Source organism: Dermacentor silvarum, chromosome 2, assembly GCF_013339745.2.
Source record: "Dermacentor silvarum isolate Dsil-2018 chromosome 2, BIME_Dsil_1.4, whole genome shotgun sequence".
Taxonomy (NCBI): domain Eukaryota; kingdom Metazoa; phylum Arthropoda; class Arachnida; order Ixodida; family Ixodidae; genus Dermacentor; species Dermacentor silvarum.
This window is the reverse complement of record NC_051155.1, coordinates 59,067,942-59,079,049: the sequence shown is the minus strand read 5'-3', so window position 1 is coordinate 59,079,049 and position 11,108 is coordinate 59,067,942. Positions and strand designations below refer to the sequence as shown.

The following is an 11,108-nucleotide window of genomic DNA, read 5'->3' as shown; positions in this document are numbered from 1 at the left end:
AATGTAGACTATAAAGTTTTTGCGAAGGTATTATCAAACAGACTACAATTTCCAATGTCTATTCTTATTGGTTCTCACCAAACCTGCGGCCTGCAAGGCCGCTCAATACAAACAAACATACACATCGCCCGTACAGTACTGGAACATTGTTCCAGTTCTTATGATCAGCTAGCAATGCTACAAGTAGACTTAGCTAAGGCTTTTGACAGGGTTCGTCATTCTTTTCTCTTTTCTCTTCTCGAGCATGCTAACGTAGGCTCCGTTATATTTAAAGGTGTGAAATTGTGTTATGATGATTGTTCAACTCGTTTGATTGTCAATGGTCACCTGTCCAAGCCTGTGTCAATTCATTCCTCTGTGAAGCAAGGGTGTCCCTTGTCGCCATTGCTTTTTGCCCTTTACTTGGAACCACTTTGTTTAAACGTTATTCACTCTACTAATATTCATGGTTTCATTGTTTTTGGAACAGAGGTGAAAGTGCTGGCATATGCAGACGACCTCGCTTTCTTTTGCACGGACAAGCCCAGTATCACAAATGTGGTGTCTAAAATAGAGGAATTTGGAGAAATTTCTGGTGCACGAATGAACCGTGCTAAAAGTTTGGGGCTTTGGTTTGGCTCATGGATATTTAAACCGACATATTTTGCTGGCATTGAGTGGACTTGTCAACCACCAAAATACCTGGGCGTTCCATTGGATGCATATAAGTCAAGTGCACATTACTGGAGAGAACGTGTACCAACCCTAAGACGCTATGCCCAAACATTCGTTTCACATAATCTCTCAGTCTTTGGCAGAGCTAAAGCGTGCAACTTATTTTTGGCAACAAAACTCTTCTATGTGCTGCAAATAATTCATTGTTCCAGGGTTTACATACAGCAGTTTCACCGAATATTTGTAACCTTTATTTGGTCATCATCTTATGAGCCAATGAGGCGTGACAATATTTTCAGACCGGTTAGTGCAGGCGGTCTTGGCCTGGTTCACCTTTATGTTAGACAATTAGTGCCTCGTTTCGTCTTTTTTCGAGGCTGTTCTCATCCATTACTTCGGGCATTCTTGCAAGTTAATCTCGTCAACGTTTTACCAAATTTAGTAATTTCGACAAATTTTGCTTCACATCCATATTTGCAGGGATTCATGCGTGAAGTGTGCCTCTCAGTGCGTTTTCTTGCAGTGAGGTTCTCAAATGAGTACTTATTCTCTATCTCAAGGAAAAATCTGTATAAAGATCTAATTGATATGCTTTTTAAACCTCCGTTATACCGATCGCTGTACATCGGCTTACCTGGAGATGACATCCTTACACGGGTCTGTAAAATGCCTATTCCTCCTCACACTAAAACATTCTTCTTCAAAGTGCACACTGAAACGTTACCTGTTAAAACCTGGTTAAATAGGAAAGGAATCTTTGTATCTTCGATAAACTGTCGTCTCTGTAATGTCCCGGAAACCATAGAACACTGTTTTATTGATTGCAAGGATGCCATATTGTTTTGGGACGTTCTCCAAAGGACTTTAAAAAAGGATTTTGATATAAATGCTTATACAATACGATATCTGATACAACCTCAATGTAACGATGTGCCTTTTGATATGCTCCTGCTTATGGCGTTGCACAGTTTATGGAAAACTCGCATGCTAGATCGGAATTCAGAACCAATTGTATCTTCGAGATCACATTTCATTCGGATGATTTCACAGCTGAAAGACTTTTATGATCAGAGAGACTCCCAACCAGACTGGTATCCGTTGTTGTTGAAGTGTATCCTTTTGCCTCACTTTTAGAGAACTCTTACCGTAATAATTGTACTGTGAAGTGTTTGTTTTGTGCCTGTAGACGCGGCTGACTGTTTTGGCCGCTATGGAAATATCTTACGTATTCGTAATAAATACCATGAAAGAAAAAAAAAGCGCTTCGTGGCGTAGTGGTTAGCGCCGCGCGTTCGGAAGCGAGGGGTCCCTGGTTCGATTCCGCTACGGACACAACTTTCGGAATTTTTTTTCTCATAAAAGTAGACGTGGCTACCTACTACTACGACGACGACTACTACTACGACGACGACTTCTACTACTACATACTACAGAGGAGGGACAGACCCACACCCTAAGGAGTTTCGCCCCTAAAAAGTTGTCGCAGTTTCACCTGAAAGGCGAAGCATCAATTGCGATAGCAAATTTGTAGAGAGCTATACGGAGTAATGATAGTAGCTTTATCAGCTGTATAAACTTGGACATGCAGCAGCACCGGCAACACGCAGAACTGTTGTCGACGCCGTCGGCGTTTTGCCCGCGTTCGCACAAAATGCGTGCGGCGTTGGTGACTGTTGCAGGAGCCTCTGATATAAATAGGCACTTGGTGCAGCAGCTAAACGTCGCCTCCCTTCGCTCCCCCTCCCCCCACGGCCTTTCGCGCGTCGGAAGAAGGCGCATTTGCTCTACATATATGGTGATTGTAAAGGAGGAAAGAGACGCCTACTTCTGCAGTGAAGGGAGCACGGCGCAGAACGCGCGTTTGTTCTCCGCCGTGGGTTCACTCCCCGAGAAAGCGCTCGTCCCTCGCGCCCTTTCACTCGCACATACAGCGTTCGGCGGCGCGCGGCGACGATTTCATCTCCATTGACGTCATACGGAACCTCACGGCGACGGCGACGCCGACGGCAGAAATCTACTTTGGAGTGTCCATATAATTGCTATCGCAATAAAACGTGACATTAACAGTGACCATTGTTGAAAATATGACCAACAACAGAGGGACCTCTTACGCAGCACGCGTACATGGGCGGCTGAAAACGACTATCGTTTCACTTATCACTCGAATGGGAAAGTTCTAGTTCGGAAAGCAGAGGGTGCACGTGCTGTTGTAATCAGAAGTAAAGATAACCTATTGGAGCTAGCTGCTTGATAGGTCACTGCCGCATCCATGGAGCTCCCGCTTAAAATGGTTTCTTTATTGCCCCACCTTATTGACCCGGCTGAGCTTCCAAATCATGGTTACAGCGAGTTCAACAAGAGCATAAACTGCTTTCACTTAAACTTGCGATCTGGAAGGAACAAATATGACGGCATAGAACATTTTTAGTGATATACGTTTCCCATTTCATGTGCTTATGTTTACGGAAACTTGGTTTCGTAATGATGCGGAAGCTTTTTATTTGCCAGCGTATAATTGTCACCGCCTAAACCGTGATAGTAGGCGAGGAGGTGGAGTGTGCATCTTAACGCTTAGGGAAATGAATTGTGAAATTCTTTCAGTGTTTACATGTGTCACGCCCGATTACGAAGTGATTACCCTAAACTGTGGTTCCTTTGTGTATTGCGTCTGCTACCGCCCACCTGGGTGAAACATATCCAATTTCTTATCCTTCTTCGATGCACTTTTGCAATTTGTTGATGGCTACAAATGTACAGTAATCATCAGAGGGGATTTGAACATTAATCTCTATGCTGATAGCGCCATGAAACTTGACTTGGAATCATTATTAAACGTTCACTTATGTCACAATGTAATAACTGTACCTACACGTATTACTGAAAACACAGCCACAACATTAGATGTCTTCATAACCAATTATAACAGCTCTTACATTAAGGCAGGCGTTATTAATTATGTTATAAGTGATCACTTGCCAGTTTACATTTCACTGTCTCAAACTAACACTTTAAAAAAGCAGAAGCACTCTTACGTGTACCGTGAAATAAACCCTGTCACGCTGTTAAAATTCCGCGACTGCTTGTCTAACGTAGACTGCTACGATGTTTTAAAAGAAAACGACCCAGATGCAGCCTATGAAAAGTTTTTACGTAAATTTACGCGAATTTATGGTGAATGTTTCCCCTACACATCTGGTAGGTCAAGAAAGTGTAGGAAACCGTGGATGAATCATGAACTGCTCAGCCAAATACGAAAACGCGAACAACTTTACCGATCGTTTGTTTAAGTAAGGTCTGCCGAAGTACTGAAAACCTATAAAGCATTCAGAAACCGCGTCAACAAAAATATTGGCTTAGCCACAAAGGAATATTACACCAATCTGTTCAGCTCTTCTCAAGGGAGTTCTGAACAGCTTTGGAAAAAATTAATATCGGTAATTGGTCATGTTCCTGAACCGCTTACGAAACTAGTAAGGGACGGAATGGAGTTAGAAGGCTCGGAGCTTTCTAACGCATTTAATAACTTTTGTCTCTTTCACCCCTTTGTCCACGAATAATTATATCCCAACATTAAAATATCATAACGAGCACACCATTTTCTTAGATCCGGTCAGTGAAAGCGAGGTTGTTTCGTCTTTTATTAAGCTAAATAACAGCAAGTCCCTCGATCCATCAGGAATACCAATTACACCAGTTAAATACGTTATTGATATCGTAGCGAACTGTCTAGTTCATATTTTTGATATGTGCCTTACAACCGGAGTATTCCCACGTAAGATTCAATGTGCGAAAGTTACTGTTATATACAAGAAAGGTGACAGAAACGATTTTTCCAATTATAGTCCTATTTTCATCCTGGCAATTTTCTCAAAAGGGTTAGAGAAAATAATATTTAAACGACTCGCATCCTTCGTTAACAGATATAACATTCTAAACCCAGTACAATTTTGTTGTCAAAAAAATAAACAGAACTAGCACTTCTTGCACAAAAAGAGTACATACTTGAAAACTTCGAAAATCACAACCTAGTTCTAGGTGTGTTTTTAGATTTCACAAAGGCTTTTGATAGCCTTAGTCATCACATTCTTCTCCAGAAGCTTAATCACTATGGTATTAGGGGTAACGCGCACTCCTTAATATCATCGTACCTACGATACCGCTCACAAAATGTAGAAATTAACGGGCACGCATCTTCCTCAGGACAGATTAATTTAGGTGTACCTCAAGGCAGCATACTGGGCCCATTTTTATTTCTTTTATACATCAATGACATCGTCAGCGTAGATGAGACGGTAAAGTACATTATCTACGCTGACGACACGAGCATTTTCTTCTCTGGTCGCTCCGCTGTTGATTTAGTAAATCATGCAAACATAGCTCTTGAATCAATTCACGAATGGTCCCTACAAAACCACCTGGGTTTAAATGTCGCAAAAACGAAAGCTCTGATGTTTCATCCGCGTCATAAGGTGTGCCCCATCAGAGGCGTACCAACTATTTCTCGAGTGGGGGGGGGCAAACCGCAGATCTGACTCTCTCTCTCTTCACACACACACACACACACACACACACACACACACACACACACTACTACTACACTATATATATATATACATATATTGAATTACTATTATAATAAGTGAAAAAGCCTGGAAATGCATCTGTCAGGTATTTTTATTTGTAACAATAGACCTACTTCTCAATAACTCATGGTGAACCATCGAGGCCCGAAAAATTATTTGAATTTGCATTTATTTCTTGTCGCTATAAAATATATATGTGATGCAGGGACAAATGGCATTGAGTGACCAGAGGTCCCTGATCCAACCCAGTAGCAGCAGTGCAGCTCACAAAAAAATGCACATTTGTTGCAGTCAATTTTACTAATTAAAGAGTTTTACTTGGTGTTTAAGTCTACAGCATAAATGTATCGCTAGTTAAGGTAATAGTGCTGTCGAGGTTATACAGAACGAAGTATAATCAACATAAATTACTCTCAATACTAAAAAGAAAAAGATGGCAGAGGTGTGCGAACTTGGTGAATTACAACCAGATTTTTAGTGAAGCTGTTTTCTTTTTTTCGAACAGTTGCACTAAATGTTTCAGTTTCCTGTAAGTACATCGCATACTTTGAAAAGTTACCCGTATATTAGTGCTCCGTTTTAAACCTTGTCCCCGTGTAATGCTTTGAAGCACTTCTTGCTGGAAACTTTAAAAAAACAGTAATTCATCAATACACATCTTACTTCGTCAGAAAATTTCATTATCCCCAGATATAAACAAGATGCCTTGTTTAGCTCACCGAGGACACCGGAGAAGCAATCTATACACATCCCGTATGGTGCACGGGAACAAATGGGAAAACAAGGGTTTAGTAATTATCTGCAACACTTGCATTTAAACCAGGAAAGTGACATTTTCGCAACGCACTGAGCTTAAAATTCTCCCTATTTTGATTGAATTTCAAGTCCATATTTCATGCAATTGTTTTAGGAGTCGGGGAAAGCGGCGATATGGCACCCTGGAACACTTCAATATGTAACTTTCTACAAAGGCTTGCAATGAACCTACACAGAAAAAAACATTTATCGCTCGTCACTCAGGATATTGTTTCGTACTTCGAATAAATATTAACACCGTGTCCCGCATAGTTTACTGAGGATACCGGGATCAACAACTAAATACCGTGTATAAAGCATAAAAACTGGGGGAAAGCGAGTATTCAGTAGCGGTTTTTCGAGTACGTAAGCAACCACCGCAGTTCAAATTTTTGGAATACGTCACAATAAGGTGCTCTTCATTTCTTCAAAATATAAAATATCTGCTGTTCTTGCTCCTGCCGGGAAACAAGTAGTAGGATAGCGCTTATTCAGAAACGGCCTCAAAATGAAATCGATAAAAGCAGAAGTGACACAGGCCTTTAGAAAAAATTCATTTAAGTGTTCTATTGACACTGAAATAGCTCTGCACGCTCGACTGAGGTCACTTTCACGAACATACCACCTCGAAGACCATCATGTAATGTCCCGTTCTGGGACCTTTGAGGTATCATGAATAAATGAACTTCCATATAAAATCCTAATCCGTTCTAAACTAGAATGTACCAGTGCTATCTATCTATGACAACCGCCAGGTTAATATGATTAATTCCCTTGAATCGGTTCAGAACCGTGCTGCCAGGTTCATTCTCTCTGACTACTCCTATAATACAAGTGTCTCAGCCTTAAAATCCCTGTTTTGTCTTCCCTCGCTCACCTCCCGCCGCAAAAGTGCTCGTCTTTTTTTTTAACTTTTTAGGTTCTTTCATTCGCGGCCCTCAGGTAACCAAATCATCATTGCAGCGCATCGTTTCTCCCGCCATACGCATCCCAATGCTGTGTATCTACCACGCGCCCATTCCACCACGTATCAGCGTTCTTTTTGTTTTCTGCACACAGCCCGAGAATGGAACACCCTTCCTTCTGACATCACCATCATGCCCGACATTTCCCGTTTCAAAGCTGCTATTGAAGACCATCTTTCAAGTCACGCCACCTAACCTGTCCCGTCATTTTTCTACGTGCCCACCCCTCATGTAATGTCCCGTTCTGGGACCTTCGAGGTATCATGAATAAATAAATAAATAAATAAATAAATAAATAAATAAATAAATAAATAAATAAATAAATAAATAAATCACGACGATACTTCGTGATTACACAAAGAAATTCGGCAGTTACACCTGTAAGTGGTTTGATTAGATTTTTGATGGTGATAAGATATATATTTATACTGCAACGCTACGTAGACTATCTCTGCACGGAGATTCAATAGTTCCAGCATTTTATAATCCAATCATTTCGTGCAGTAAGGCACACCCATCGTTGGACGCGGCTGATTAAAATACTTTATCCGGACCTCTCCTCTCACCCGAAGGTTAAATATATCAAGCCGATTGTTTTTTTTTTATTTTTCAAGTATGGTTAGGCGGTAATTTGTAACAGCGGGAACTATCCAGCGCCAGGACTTCTGCGCAATGCAAGCGTGTATGGCGAATCTCGCGCGTCGCCCGCTACTGCGCGTCACGAGGAGGCACAATACTCGCTGCCCAAACCGGGGATACGTAGTAAAGAAAATCATTATTAACGTGGCGACTCTATTAAGAAATCAAATTTAGCTTCAGCTGTAGTTTTGTTGGACTTTCCAGTGTGTAGCCGAAAGTGCCCGCTTTCGAAAGTGGGGGGGGGCAAATGGCATGCTTTGCCCCCCCCACTTTTGACAGTGGGGGGGGGGGGGGCAAGTGCCCCCCTGCCCCCCCCCCCCCCGGTAGATACACCTATGTGCCCCATGCACCCGCTATTTATTAATGGTATATCGCTTGAATACGTTGAGTCCTTCAAAACTCTAGGCGTCTTTTTTTCTGCCACCATGTCATTGGATGCACAAGTTGATTTCGTGGTCAAAAAACTTTCACGTACTATTGGATTCCTACAGCGAAATTGTTCATTGTTTCCGGTTAACACAAATCTAATTCTTTATAACGCGCTATTCTCTTGCACTCTGAACTATGGTGCTCTTGTGTGGGGCACAACCACAAATGCTAATATTATGAAATTGTTTTTACTGCAAAAGCGAATTATTAGCTTAACTTGTAAGATGCCCTACTTGTCCCATACAGCTGAATTGTTTGCGAAATTTCGTATAGTAAGGGTTCCATCACTTTACGAATACAGGCTTTCCCGCCACTACAAATTATGCACAAGAAAACCGGACAACGCTTTACAAAACATAGCCAATCTTAAGATCAACGCAGTTGCATATAACACACGTAATCCGGAACAGTGGGAGGTAGCACGAAATCATACTAACTATGGTAAACAGATGCTTCGATACCAGCTACCTTCACTGTTGAACCGGTTACAACAAAAAAATGGTGTCGAAATAACAAACATATCATGGCAAGAGCTTCGTGATTTGTTCTTATAAATTTTCTATAACATTACTTGAGTTCATTCGACTATGTATTTGCACCAATCCTTCCAATGTTCCCGCTTTTTCTCTATGTTGCCTTATTTCATAATTTGTTTATTGTAGCTAAAACTGTTTACATCAGGTTCCTGTTATCCTAATGTTTAACAATCTTCTACCAACATGTATAATTATTCCTGTGTATATATTGTTTTTCATTTTCTCCGATCTTATTCATTTTTTATATTTTTGTCCTACGCACTGTCCGTTGCTGTCATTCTAAGGGGGCTCTCACCCCGTCAAGCTACTCATTGCAGTAGCTTTTTGTGACTGCTCCTTTCTTTCTTGAAAAGACAAATAAAGTAAAACAAATCAAATCAAACAGCAGCCCCGCCGCAACGGCTGCTCGCCAATCGCAAGCCCATGTTCAACAAGCCTTCGATAGAGACGCCTGCTAAAACCAATCGCAGTCCGCCATTCGGAGGCAACCACGTTCAAACAGAACGGGACCGGCTCGACGTCGATGGGCATGCTCATAAACCTGCCAGAGAAGACCATCGACAACGCCAACATGACTGCACAAAGCTGTAGGCAGCTAAGTGCGCAATCTGCATGATTACAGGTGCTGAGGGCCTCCCCTTGGTAAACACTTTAGGCAACTTCCTTGTGCAGAAGACCCTGTCCAAAGGGGCAGATCAACAAATACTGCTCGAAAGTATGGAAAGCTAGGATAGGGGGAACTGATTAACAGTTTCGAAATTACAATACAAATAACAAGTCAACTGCAGAAATAAAAGTGAAAACAAGCAACATTTAGTCGATGTGCCTACGCAGGTATTAAACTTAACTTTGTGCTAGGGACAAGGATGAATGGGTCATTCAGTCGTTACTAGTACTTATGCGTAAAACTTTGATGATTTCTTTCGTGTGCTGCTTGGTGTGATTGAAAAGTGTAACCTAACATCGCCAGGACGTCTGGTGTCCATGTGGCCGTGTTACCGCATTTAAACATCGGAAGTGAGCGTAAGAAAGCACTAAAGGGCGAAACTTCCGCGATCGCAAAGTGACATAACTGAAAAGCGGCGGCTGTGACTTAGTTGGTGTAGGGAGTAAGGCGCTATAGATACAAAACCCGAGTACAGTAATATTCATTTCAATACTGCACTATGCAATGCATGCAGGAAATAATTCTACAATTACACTACAGAATAATGCAAGGTACGCACCGGTCTTACTGCCCTAGTTAGATCCACTATATTCAGTAAACACTTGCGCACGGCATTTGTCGATGTCGTCCCGTTCTGGAAAGTAAGAGCGATTTATCTACAATTTCTAACAGCCTAAGAATTCTTATCCCCCTCCTGACCCCGTCGAGAAAACCATGTCGCTTATACTCAAATCGCCATTTGACAAAATAAATAGGCAAAAACCTTTATTTTAAGGCATTCTAGCCGGTGGCATTTGTGACACGATTTTGTCAGTGATTTCTGCGTGTTTTCTTTTCCATCGCAATTAAACATTGTAAAGCTCGAAAAGCCAGAAAACCACCACACAATAAAATATTACCACATATGTTCCAATACAGAGCAATTGAAGTTCACATTTTGACTAGGATTCAGGCGGATGTACGTGACGCCTATAATACGACTCGTATGAAGCTCAGTGCGCCTCGGTATCTACGAGCGACTTCTTACAAATCGCACTGTGAAATATCCACCTGCAACCGTCGCCATGGCGGTTTTGTACCCTCCAGGCGGGGAGAAAGACCGAATGGCCGCAAATATAAATATACGGTGCTTCAACTGGCTTGTGTCAAGCCTGGGAGAAAGCAGATGCACTGTACGCGAATGCTGCTTAGTCAGTATTGTTCAATGCTCCGTCAAGCACCTCAGAATACCAACGCGATAAACGTAATTTACTAATTGAATAACATTATTTAGCTGTCTTTAAATATTAATTTAACCTCGATACATTCAATGAAAGAGTTGCAGACCGTACTGAGAAACACTCAACCAAAGAGAGTTCATGCATATTGCTGTTGTACGATAAGTCATTGCGAGTTCAATTGATACCACGCGAGATCTAAAACAAACATAATGTGTGACTAAGCCTTCTCGCGCGGAGATAATGGTGCCCTCGAAGAAGATTGGAATGTACAACCTCTGTTTCCATTAGACTGACGAACGCACGACTACGCAGTAATCAAATGCGATTGTTCCTAGGCAAGAGCTAGTCGTCTAGAACGCATCACCACTTATCGTAATACACCACCTCGTCCTCTCCGGTTACAACGAGTGCTTTATCGCTATCCCCCCCCCTCCCCTTCACGGCCATACCACTTCTGCTGCAAAGTCCTGCTGGCAAAACTATAGCGCCGGAGTCTTTTTAATCTATCAACATCGCTTACGGTCTATTCATACAACATGCTATATGCATCAGAAAGGATTCATTAGAAGCCGGTTTAAGGGCCGCAACATCACTTGGCTTAAGCATCTACTAGCATAGTC

At 41.8% G+C, this 11,108-nt stretch overlaps 1 protein-coding gene across 1 annotated transcript; it reads left to right on the top strand.

The window, feature by feature from the left end:
* Positions 1-930: 930 nt before the first annotated feature.
* On the top strand, positions 931-1,683 carry LOC119440945 (uncharacterized; the record flags this gene model as incomplete). The annotated part of the gene is made up of 1 exon (XM_037705739.2): positions 931-1,683. A coding segment is annotated over exon 1 (753 nt), but the record flags the coding sequence as incomplete, so codon positions are not given.
* Between the last annotated feature and the right edge of the window lie 9,425 nt (positions 1,684-11,108).